Source organism: Delphinapterus leucas, chromosome 17 (genome assembly GCF_059928025.1).
Source record: "Delphinapterus leucas isolate spDelLeu-1000000601 "Yukka" chromosome 17, BTC_Dleu_Yukka2, whole genome shotgun sequence".
Lineage (NCBI taxonomy): Eukaryota > Metazoa > Chordata > Mammalia > Artiodactyla > Monodontidae > Delphinapterus > Delphinapterus leucas.
Window position 1 is genome coordinate 28,931,541 of NC_143145.1, and position 11,992 is coordinate 28,943,532.

Sequence of the window (11,992 nt, forward strand, 5' to 3'; positions counted from 1 at the left end):
ACTACTGAGCCTGCGCTCTAGAGTCCGCGTGCCACAACTACTGAAACCTGCACACCTAGAGCCCGTGCTCTGCAACAAGAGAAGCCACCGCAATGAGAGACCCGTGCACTACGAAGAGTAGCCCCCGCTCGCCGCAACTAGAGAAAGCCCATGCACAGCAACGAAGACCCAATGCAGCGAAAAATAATTAATTTAAAAATAACAACAACAAAGCTAAAACGATTAATCAGAGGCAGAGAGAAGTAAGAAGAAGAAAAAAAAAAGCTCGGGATTTGGAGTCAGATGGACCTGGGCTTGAGTTCAGCATCCATTGCTTATTAGGTGCAAGACCCAGGGCCCCGAGCCTCAGTTTCCTGTTCTGGAAAATGGGGTAATAATGGCATCTACCTCACTGATTTAAATGAACTGATAGATATGAATGCTTAACACGGTGCCCAGAACTCAGGAAAAGAGCCATTACATGCTTGTTTTAGTCAATAGTGATAAAAATAATACTAATGGGCAAGATGCTGCCGCTGTTGCTGCTGATGGTGGTGGTGGTGGTGAATATGATCATATTAGTTTGCTCAGGCTGTTATAACAAAATACCGTAGACTGCGGGGGGTGGGTTAAACAACAGAAATGTACTTTCTCACAATTCTGGAAGCTAGAGGTCCAAGATCAAGGTGTCAGCAGGACTGGCTTCTGTGGAGGCCTTGCTCCTTGGCTTGTAGATGGCTGTGTTGTCCCTGTTTCCTCACCTAGTCTTTTCTCTGTGCCTGTCTGTGTCCAAATTTCCTCTTCATATAAGGGCACTAGTCAAATTGGGATTAGGGCCCATCCTAAGGGCCTCATTTTAGCATAAATACCTTTTTTAAAGCCCCGTTTCCAAATACAGTCACATTCTTAGGTACTGGGGGTTAGGGCTTCCACCTGCAAATTTGGGGAGGACACCATTCAGCCCATAATAGTGCTGGTGAGCATGGTGCTGGTGATGGTGGTGGTGACGGTGACGGTGAGGGTGAGGATGTTACCTGAAGGAAAGGGCAATGCCTGGAGAATAGAGAGTCATCTGGGCGCCTTCTGAGGATCCCTTCTTCACTTCTCCCTTTCTCTCACTCTCCAGTTTTGCAGGAAGATTTGCAGGAAGGGGGCGGGGTACCAGAATTCTATCTCCTCTCTGTGGGCTGCATTCTTTTTGTCCATCAGACCAAGGGATTCGGGGAGAGCTAGGAAGGTAGCGTCAGATTTGCCTGTGCACGGCCTTGACAAACATGGAATCCTGTCTTCTCCATTGCAAATGTTTTTTATTATCATCCACAATGAGTTTGTACCCACATATGTTAGCATTTGAACTAAACTAAATGTAAGGAACAGAACTGATAATTTAAAGCATGTAGTTTCTTTTTTTAAAGTTAGCTATTACAAACAGCCTAATAACTCATTTCCTGAAATATATTTCAAGACTCAATTATACCTTATTAATGTTTGATAGTTTGAAGAGTTTTTGCTCTTTTCTGTATAGCAGATGAGTTCTTACAAAATCCTCATCTCATTTAATTTGTATGTCACTAATCGTGCATTTTAGTGCATGCATCAAACTAAAGAAGTCGGTGGTAAATTCTTCAGGTAATAACCACATACCTAGCCAGTACCTAATATACCTGTTTACAAGACCCAAACAATACATTCCATTTGTATAAAGCTGGAGACATTTCTGTAGAGTTGAGACCTGGATTTAAATCCCAGTGGAGCTGTGAGTTCTTGAACCAGTTTTTTTTTTTTCCCCTGAGCCTCAGTTATTTCACATAACTGAGTACTGCCTGTACTTCACATAATATAAAAGGGAAATGATCATTGTACCAGTCTTATTGCCATAAGCCTTATTGCCGTGATGGTCAAAATTAAGTGAAACAGTGTTCATAGAGCACCTGCAACAAGGCTTGGGTCACAGAAGGTTCTCAGCAAAGGTTAACTCAGAATAGAATTCCCCAGGTCCACATGAGGGATAGCTCCTTACTCTTTCTCCTAACTTGCAATGGTTGACTCTCCATCTTTCTCATAGCCACATTAAGAAACAGTCAGGCCAACAGAAGTGAAGCATAGAGAGGCACATCCAAGCCAGAGTACATATTATTTTCTGCCCCACACCCACCAAAGAACTGCTGAAGTTGGTTTGTCACAAAGCCACCAGCCCATCTGTTCCATATAAAATGTCCTCTTCTCACAAAAAAGGAGGCAGAGTCCATGTGGATGATTTCAAAAGGAAAGAACTTTTTAAGTTTAGAATTTGGTGATGTTTCATTTATATGTGATTTACTGGGTTGACTGCTAGTTCAAACTGTATTCGATTTTAAATAAGTAATTGTGATTTTGGAGCCAAGTAGACCCACACACACACTCATACTCACGTTCACTCATGTTTCTCGGTGAGATGTGTCCGTTGGATACAGTTCTAATCAAAATTGCAAAGAGGGATTGACAAAAATAAGTCCTGCTATATGAAGAGTATCTTGTTCCCTTTGGTTTCCTTGTAATGTCAGCAAGATATATTCCTGACATAGACGTGCTACCCTATTTAAAGTAATTTCAACATTCTCTAGATGCTTCCTTACACTCCGGGGTATCAAATTTAATGGAACTAGATTAACAGGGAAGTTCAAACAGTTTATCCAGAAACAGTACCCTGCAGTTGAATTGCCCTTAACAGCTTGTCCAATGTACTGAACATCCATTCTTTGATTTATTTGCACGCCAACTTTGTGAAAGTTACCATATATCCCCAATATTAAGTGGCTTACTTGCCTAAGTTCCTAGTAAGTGGCAGTGCCAGGACTTCAACCCAGTTTATTCCCTTAGCAGTCATTTAGGAAGAACCTAGCATGTGCCAGCAGGTAGTGGGGATGTAAAAGCACAGGCTGTGTTTCTGCCCTCAGGATGCCCTAGTCTAGTGGAAAAGACAGACAGACATGCTGTGGTGATGCACTGTGATAATTTCCACGGTGAAGCCTGCACAGGGTGTTGGAAAGCACCGGCGAACAGCACCTACACTGGCCGAGGGAGTGAGGGGTCCAGAGAAGGCTGCTTGGAGTAGGTTCCCGTCAGTCTTGAAGTAGGAGGTACCCAGAGGCTCAGGGTAGGAGCAGAAGAACAATTCTAGGCAGAGAGAATAATAAAAAGATGATGGAGAGCGTGGACCATCAGGAAACTGTACATCGTCTGGAATGCAGGGGGAGGAACAGCAGAGGGTGCGTTGGATGGGGTGGTGGGGCCAGACCTTGTGAGCTGTATTAAGGGGTCTGGCCTTTATTCTGGAGGCTGCGGGGAATCACTGAATGGCTTTGAGGAGGCCAGCGATACTCAAATTCCATATTGGAAAAGCCACTCTCACCACAGGGACGGCCTCCTTGCTGGAGGGGCAAGACAAGAGGCAGGGGCTAACATTTTAAGCAGTTAAATGATAAAGGTTGTGCTATGTCATTGGGGATGGAAAGAAAAAGAAAAAAATAGGTGGTTAAAATTATAGACGATACATTTATGTGGGTTATATTTATCCTGTTTTTTCCTTCTTCTTTACGGGCAAACCCCTTCTCCCCCATCCTCCAAATGAAGCACCCTAATTTTCTTACCCAACGTGAGCCAAACCTGAATATTTTTACACAGAAACAGGTATACTGGAACAAAAGCCACATGTTCAAAATGGCCTCTGGAACGAAACGAAACCAAATCAGTATTTTACATGGTTTGTGTTCTTAGCAGGCAGCTGGGTTTAATCTATGGTCAGAAACTATTTGAAAGAATAGAAGAGGGAGAGGTTGCCTGTGCTGGTGACACAGGAGAGAAAATATCGGGCAGGTGGGAAGAAGGCGACTCATAAAGCCAAATTGCTCTAATAATTATGTTGCCCTTTTCAACCCTATAGATTGGATTTCCTCAGTGGTGACTAGCTTTTAAGAAGGAACAAAGCGTTCGCATTTGGGTATCTACAGCCCCAAGGATTCTAACATTCTTCATGCTTCTCTCCCAGTCGAGGTCCCCACGGGCGGAGCAATGGAACTTCATCGTACAAGACTGGCAACAGCCCACCCTCCCCACGGGAGAAGGACCTTCTGTCCATGCTGTGCAGGAATCAGCTGAGTCCCGTTAACATCCATCCCACTTATGCGCCTTCTTCCCCCAGTAGCAGCAACTCCGGCTCCTACAAGGGAAGTGACTGCAGCCCCGTCATGAGGTGAGTGCCGTCTATCTCCCAATTCATGACTCTTGGTTTGTCCTACTTGGTAAGCATCTCTTTTAAAAAAAATTTTTTTTTAAATGATACAACTCTTGATCCCCTGCCTTATTCTGTCATACAACACTTCTCTTTCCTTTCCCACACTCAGCTAATCCTTCAAGGGCTGCTGCAGAAAGGACACGAGCCACAGTTTCATTTCTAATAAGGTTCCACAGTCCCAGGAGTTCCTGGCTAGGCAGTAAAAATGGCACAGCGGCAGCAGGAGGGTCCTATGCATTTCCCTCCGAACAGAGAAGAGCTATTCGTGTGTTTGCTCATTCATTCAAACACCAGATGTTTATTGAGCACCACGTTGTGCCCAGTACTGTGTAAAGCAGTACTGGGCACAGTACTGCCCAGAGCAGTAACTCTTGGCCAGGCCTAAGAGGGGCCAAGATTCCAGCAAGGGAAGTTTTGTAGAGCACTGGGTGCCTCTCTTACAAAACCTATCTGGTGAGACTGGACTAGCCTTTTTCCCTGCAGAAGTAGGGAAGTTTCCACCAAGTCAGCACACTCACACCAGGGACTGATGTCAGAACAATCTGAATTCAACTAACAACAATCGGGACCTTTAGGCAAGTGGCACGTTGTGTGGAAGCGAGGTCACCTCTCTCCCTCCTGCCCTCCCACCTGCCCCTACTCACTGTCCTTTAACATAATAGCCTGTTACTCTGAACTGCCAGGCAGGCCCGTGGACAATTGTGCATTGTTTTATATGAGATCATCCCTAGGCCACAGAAAATCTCCCTCTCCCCTGTCCCCGCCCCCTCCACAAACACCCCGCCCCCAATCTTCCCAGTTTGAACAGTCCTAAGATTGGCAGGTGGATTATTGTCCCCCTTCTGAAGTGAGGTCACACGCTGCTGGGGTTTAAGGTCCCAGCAAACGGCTGCCATTTCTTCTCAACCTGTTAGCTGTGCCTTAACTTTTCTTTTTATAGAAAAAGTAACATGTCGCTACTTCGATTGTTTCAGACGATCTGGAAGGTACATGTCCTGTGGTGAAAATCATGGTGTCAAACCCCCAAGTCCAGAGCAGTACTTGACTCCTCTGCAGCAGAAAGAGGTTACAGTGAGACACCTGAAGACCAGGCTCAAGGAGTCTGAGCGCCGACTGCATGAGAGGTGAATCCACGTTCCTCGCACGCTGTGGCTTAGGACATTTTCTTTTTCCATAAAATGAAATATGAACCGACACAAGAAAAGAAGACAAATGACTTCATTTAATTTTTGTCACATTTCTTAAATCAGTCTCTCAAAAGAGCTATTTTATAATCCTGCTGTTTCAGGGGTCCAGGGAACCCTCCTGCGTTGGAAGGGATCCTCTGCTTTTTCTGGGTGTGTCCAGCTTTTTTTTTTTTTTTTTGCGGTACGCGGGCCTCTCACTGTTGTGGCCTCTTCCGTTGTGGAGCACAGGCTCCGGACGCGCAGGCTCAGTGGCCATGGCTCACGGGCCCAGCCGCTCCGCGGCATGTGGGACCTTCCCGGACCGGGGCACGAACCTGTGTCCCCTGCATCGGCAGGCGGACTCTCAACCACTGCGCCACCAGGGAAGCCCTGGAAGTCTTTGGTTTATGATTTGAGGAATCTATGGGAGGGTTTGAATAATCATGGGAGGGAGGTATGGGAAGGCAGTGAAACTGGAGAAGAGTCAAGCCTAAACTTAAAGAAGCAATACTTACAGCATCTCTTCAAATATGTCAGGATCCTGACTACCTGGTCTTCATAAATACTGAGAATATGAGGACATATATTTATACGGACTATGAAGAAATTATATGTAAGGAAGAATTTTTTGACAAATATCTGGAAATAGGGTCCTGTGAAGGATCTAAAAAAAAAATAGATTCCCTTCAGTGTAGGATGGATCCAGTGTCATCTTGCCTGAGAGGAGATAGAATGATCAACATTTCACAAAGTCCTTGCAACATGTAGCTTTTTATGATTTAAATAAATTTTTAAGAAATTATCATTGGTATATGATCAGAACTGTTTTGCACTGCTAAAGCTTATCAGTCTGCCTTCTGCCTTTGATAGGTAATTAAAAGTGATACGGACTTTCCTTCCACAAGTTGTTTTGTGGACATAGGAAAGAGTAGACTATGGAGATAAAAGCAAGCTAAGAGACACTAATGTGTTCCAATAAAACAATTTCCAATATTAAATACAGGACTACCTCAGAGATGTTGCAGGTTCAGTTCCAGACCACTGCAATAAAGCAAATATTGCAATGAAGTGAGTCATATGAATTTTTTCACTTCTCATCACATATAAAAGTTATTTCACTACACTAGAGTCTACTAAGGGTGCAGTAGCATTATATCTAAAAACAGTGCACAAACCTTAATTTTAAAATACCTTAATTGCTAAAAAATGCTAACCAGCGTCTGACAAAGCAGGGTTGCCACAAACCTTCAATTTGTTAAAAAAAAAAGACACTATCTGCGAAGCACGATAAAGCAAAGTGCAGTCAAACGAGGTCGGTCTGTATCGAATAGAGGATAATGCCTGAAAAGAACTTAGTGAAATACCAGACATATGGCGGGCACTCAAAAAGAAAAAAAAAACAAACAATAATAGCATTTTTTATTCTGATTCTAGTTACTGTTATTATTTTAGCTGTTTTACAGTTAAGGGGGCAGTTCAGGGCTAATAAAATTTCAAAACTGATTTAACCTGTATGTTTCCGGTGGGAGAGCATGGGCTGGGCTGGGCGCCAGAATTGCTTGCTGCCTGCTTCACAGTTGGCCTTTTTCTGAGCAGGGCTTGTCTCCTCTGGCTCTAGGGAGAGTGAGATCGTGGAGCTGAAGTCCCAGCTGGCCCGAATGCGGGAGGACTGGATTGAGGAAGAGTGCCACCGGGTGGAGGCCCAGCTGGCCCTCAAGGAAGCCAGGAAGGAGATCCAACAGCTCAAACAGGTCATCGAAACAATGAGGAGCAGCTTGGCCGATAAGGACAAAGGCATTCAGAAGTATTTTGTGGACATAAACATTCAAAACAAGAAGCTGGAGTCTCTACTTCAGAGCATGGAGATGGCGCACAGCGGCTCTCTGAGGGACGAGCTGTGTCTCGACTTTCCGTGTGATTCCCCGGAGAAGGGCTTAGCCCTCAGCACGGCTTCTGGCCCGACGGCCGAGGCGCTGACCCCAGAGGAGCCGGGGGCCAACAGCGAGCTGCTGGGGGAACACAGCGCAGGCCACGGCACAGATGTGTTCGATGAGCTGGTGACGGCCGCCGTGGAGGCCGGCGACCTGGAGCTGCTTCGTGCCAGCCCTGGGGCAAAGGCCCTGGAGTTGGAGGGTCAGGAAGAGGGCAGCGCGGTGGCAGAGCAGGCCGTGCAGACCGACGTGGTGCCCTACAGCCCTGCCGTCTCCGAGCTCATCCGGCATGTGCTCAAGCTCCAGGACCCCTGTCCCTCCAGCTCCACGTCCCCTGAGGATGAGTCCAGGGCCGACTCGATGGAAAGCTTCCTGGAGTCCATCTCTGCCATCGTGGTCGATTTAACGCCAAGAAATCCAAACTCCGCCATCCTTTTGTCTCCCGTGGAGACCCCGACCGCCGAGGTGGGTCCGGAGGCACGTGGGAACCGCCTCATGAGAGAGCTGGATTTTGCAGGCTCCGCGGAGGAAAGGCTGAACGGCCTGGTCCCGCTGTGCGGCGGGGGCGTCGTGGGGCGGTACTGGAGCAGCAGTTTCCTGGTGGATCTCCTGGCCGTGGCGGCCCCCGTGGTCCCCACCGTGCTGTGGGCGTTCAGTACTCAGAGGGGGGGAACGGATCCCATCTATAACATCGGGGCGTTGCTGCGGGGCTGCTGCATGGTGGCCCTGCACTCGCTCCGCCGCACCACCTGTCATATCAAACCCTAGACAGAAGGTGTCACTTCCGTGTGCCAGTCTGTCCCGTGTGGCCTGATGCTAGGTGGAGAAGCAGCGGGTCGACCTGTGGCGGTCTCTATTCTGTCGTTTTTGTTCCTCGGTATTTGATTTGCACTATATTTAGTTGAAGCCTGTTCACTGTTTAAAACGGGAGGTATCTTCGAAGGCATGGAGACCTGGTTCCAGTACATGTCCCACCAGTGTGATATAGAAAGCATGCTCACGATCTTGCCGTGTCGTCTGAGGTACCCGTACTTATCCTAGTGGTGCAGGTAGAGAAAATGCAAAGTTTGCACTTTCAAGACAGCTTCTATAAGGCTGGCATGTTATCTCCTTGCTTTGCTTTTTGCCGTTTTAAAATGTGTAATTGTTACAGCATTCCAGTGGTCTTGTGCATAGCAGGGGATTGTAACCAAAAAGAAAAATGTATTTGTGTAACTGGTTTGAAGAAGTCTTGATAGCTCTTTAGTGTCTTACTTGGGGTTGATAAGGTTTGAGTGTTTGCAGTTTTCTACTAGATGTAGCTCCAAAGTCTTAAATGGCTTGTCTGTTCTTAAACCTGTCAATTGATGAAACTATATGTAAGGTTTACATTGTATTAACTTATTTTTTGCTTATTATATATAGTGTTTTATTGAATATCGTTTGTAACCACACACTTCAGCATGATGAAAATAAAGATTAGTGTTTCCATTTAAATAAATGTTCTATCCTCCTATAAAATAATTATCTCTGTGATTTTACTTTTACATATGGTAAGAAAGACTAAATGGATAGCAGATCCTTCCATCTTTAACAGTAGGGATCTGTAAAAATGGAATTAAATGATAAAGAGGGAAAAATAATTATTAAAGAAAGGTGAGGACTTCCTACTCTGTCTTTTAAAAAGCATTGTTTCTGAAGACAAGTAGCTTTGTTTGTTTGCTCTGAAATTATCCATACACTTGTTAGTCCACATATTTATTCAGTAAGGATATACTGAGTATTTTCAGGAAAGTTGGGCTGATTTTGTTTTAAAGCATGCTGGGGGTTCAGAGAGGGAGAAAATGCTTCACCGTATGTGTCCTCCCCTTGGAATAATAGGGTGAGAGTGGGTGGCTGGGAAGGGATGAGACAGTATTAAATCTGCATTACTTTATTCCTCACACCGATCTTGTGATATGGGTACTACTCTACTTTACAGATAATGGAGCTGAGCCTTAAAGAGGTAGATTGCTCAGGATCTCATCTTTCATCTCTAGAAGCCAAGATTTCAAGGGTCTGCAAAGCAAATGACTTTTCCACTTTACACACAAGTGGAAGAGACTGGGGAATATCCTAAGTTTTCACCGAGAAACTCTTCTTCCACAGCACTTATCACCTTTAAACGTACTGTACTGTCACTTACTATGTCTTGCTTATTGCCCATCTCCCCCACTAAAATACTAAGTCTCTGAGGGCAGAGATCTGTGTTCTGTTTCGTTCACAGAAAAATGTCAAGCACTTAGAACAGTAGGTGGCATATTGTAGGGGTTCTAAAAATAGCTGTTGAATGAATTCATCCAACAAATACTTACTGGGTGCTCACACGTTAGGCACTTCGCTAGGCCTGTCGTCAATAGCGAAGGAGACAGACAAGGCTTCTGCCTTTGGGGAACTCACATTCTGTCTGTGAAAGACACAGAACATGCCAACAAATGAACAAATTAATTCTGGATAGTGGTAAGTGCTTCCAAGGGAATGAGATGCTTTGACCAAGACTGATGGGGACAAAGGCCAGGAACACCTGTCTGAAGAAATACCATTAGTGCTAATGGATGATAAAGAGCAAGCTGTGGGAAGATATGGGGGGTAAAATTTTGCAGAAACAACAGAGGCAAAGGCCCTGAGGCTGAAAAGGGCTTGACATGTTAGAGAGGCATCAAGGAGACCAGCGTAGCTAGAGCAGAGTGAGGGGCACGGGGGTGGTTGGAGAAGTGGAAGAGAAGCTAGTTCATATGGGGCCATGTAAACCATGGGAGGGTTGGTTTGAATTTATTCCCACTGCAATGAGAAATATTAACAGACTTTACACAGGACAATGATACAATCCGGGTTTTTTCCTTTTTTTTTTTTTTTTTCTTTTTTTGACTCTGTGGCTGCTATGTGCAGGATGTATTGTACGGAGGCAGGAGTGGCAGCAGGAATACCACTGTAATAGTCCAGATGAGTGATGACAATTTGGAGGTAGAAGTGGATATGGAGATTAAGTTGAATAATTAAAGACAGATCTTGAAAATAGTACTGATGCAATTTGCTGATAGATGGGATGTGGGGAGGAGACGAGGTAGGGTTTAAGGAAGAGAGAAATTTAGGATCACTCAGGTTTTTGACTTGAGCATCTGGGTCAATAGTGGTGTCATTTACTGAGAATGGAAAAGTTCAAGAGAAGCTAGTTTGGGACAATAAATTTGAGAAGTCTGTTAAATATGTGGAAATGTCAAGTGAGTAATTGCATGTATGAATGTGAAAATCACAGGAGTCATCAGGGCTAGGGTTATAAAACAGGGGTTCTTCAGCATTTACATACCGTTTAAAACCATGGGATGGATGAAATCATCCAGGGAGAGTGTAAAGAGGAAAAGAAGGCCAGGGACTGAGTCCAAGAGCACTTCTACATCTAGATAGAGGTAGAGGATGTAGAACCAACAAAACAGCCTGAGAGAGGCAGCCCAAAGGCAGGAGGAAAACTAGATAACTGCAATATTCTGAAAACCAAGAGCGGAGAATGGTCAACTGTGTTGAAATCCTATTAGGAAGTTGAGTAACATGAGAACAGATAGATGTCCACTGGCTTTGACAACAAAGTCTTAGTGACTGTCAAGATCATTTTCTTTGCAAAAATGGGGATGGAAGCCAGACTGGAGTGGGTTGGAGAGTGAATGGAAGAGAGAAAGCGGAAATCAATGTGTGCAGCTAATTTTTTTTGAAGTTTTACCGTGAATGGGGAGTAGGGCAGTGGGTAGCAGTTACAAGGGGATATGCGTTGCAAGGATCTGTTTTATTTTTCAATATTGAGAGGAGAGAATGTTTGTAGGCTTTTGTGATTGAGCCAATGAAGAGAAAGAAACTGATGATCTAGGAGAGAAAGAATTAATTGAAGGAGGGAAGTCCTTGAGAAGACACAAAGGGACAGGATGGAGTTGTGGAGCGAGGTGGGCTGTCTCAGATAGGCTGTTTCTTCCGTGGGATACACACGTGCCTCAGGCACACATATGGGCTCTTACACAGCACACGCTCAGCAGCAGAGGGACTTGGCTGAAATGGAAGGGAAGCTGTTTCTGGAAGTGAATAATCGGAAGCTTCCCAAGCTAATGAGCCATGCTGACATAGGTCCCTTCCTGTAGTCTAGCCCAGACCAACACCTAGATACTGCTATCTTCCTTACACTCCCTCCTTGTGTTTATTTTTCATCATTGCTAAATTAAGCATTTTTAAGAAAAAGTACAGGCGTGTTTTTGGTATCCGTTTGCTGCTACAGAAACAAATAGAACCACATAAACTCAGAACTGTTCATCAGTTCAAGATGGATGGCAAGATGGGCGCTGGTGAAGAATTCTCTGTGAGCTGCAAATGATCATGGTGATGACCACACTGGGGGCGGCTGATCCCAAACAGAAACTTGCTTTGTTGTCTTAATGACCTGTATCTCTTCTTTTACTCAAACCAGAAGATTCAAAGAAAGTTAACTCATTTGCAACAGTGGACACAGTGTAGTGTAACTTGTTATACACATGGAAACAAATCTGTGCGAAGGTAAAACAGGAGACCCTGGCAGTGGCTATTCTGTTTTTCTTTTTCTCCCTGCCTCCTTCCCCCACCTTTTCCTCCTCCTTCTTTCCCAGGGT

At 44.9% G+C, this 11,992-nt stretch overlaps 1 protein-coding gene across 1 annotated transcript in view; it reads left to right on the top strand.

Moving 5' to 3' along the window:
- The window catches only part of SYBU (syntabulin), a 117,769-nt gene extending 105,777 nt beyond the window's left edge, over positions 1-11,992 (top strand). Inside the window, exons 14-16 of the mRNA XM_022584571.3 lie at positions 4,007-4,210; positions 5,227-5,376; positions 7,037-11,992. Of these exons, the coding sequence (XP_022440279.2) occupies positions 4,007-4,210; positions 5,227-5,376; positions 7,037-8,117 (1,435 nt within the window). The 3' untranslated portion in view covers positions 8,118-11,992. The remainder of the gene's footprint in view (positions 1-4,006; positions 4,211-5,226; positions 5,377-7,036) is intronic.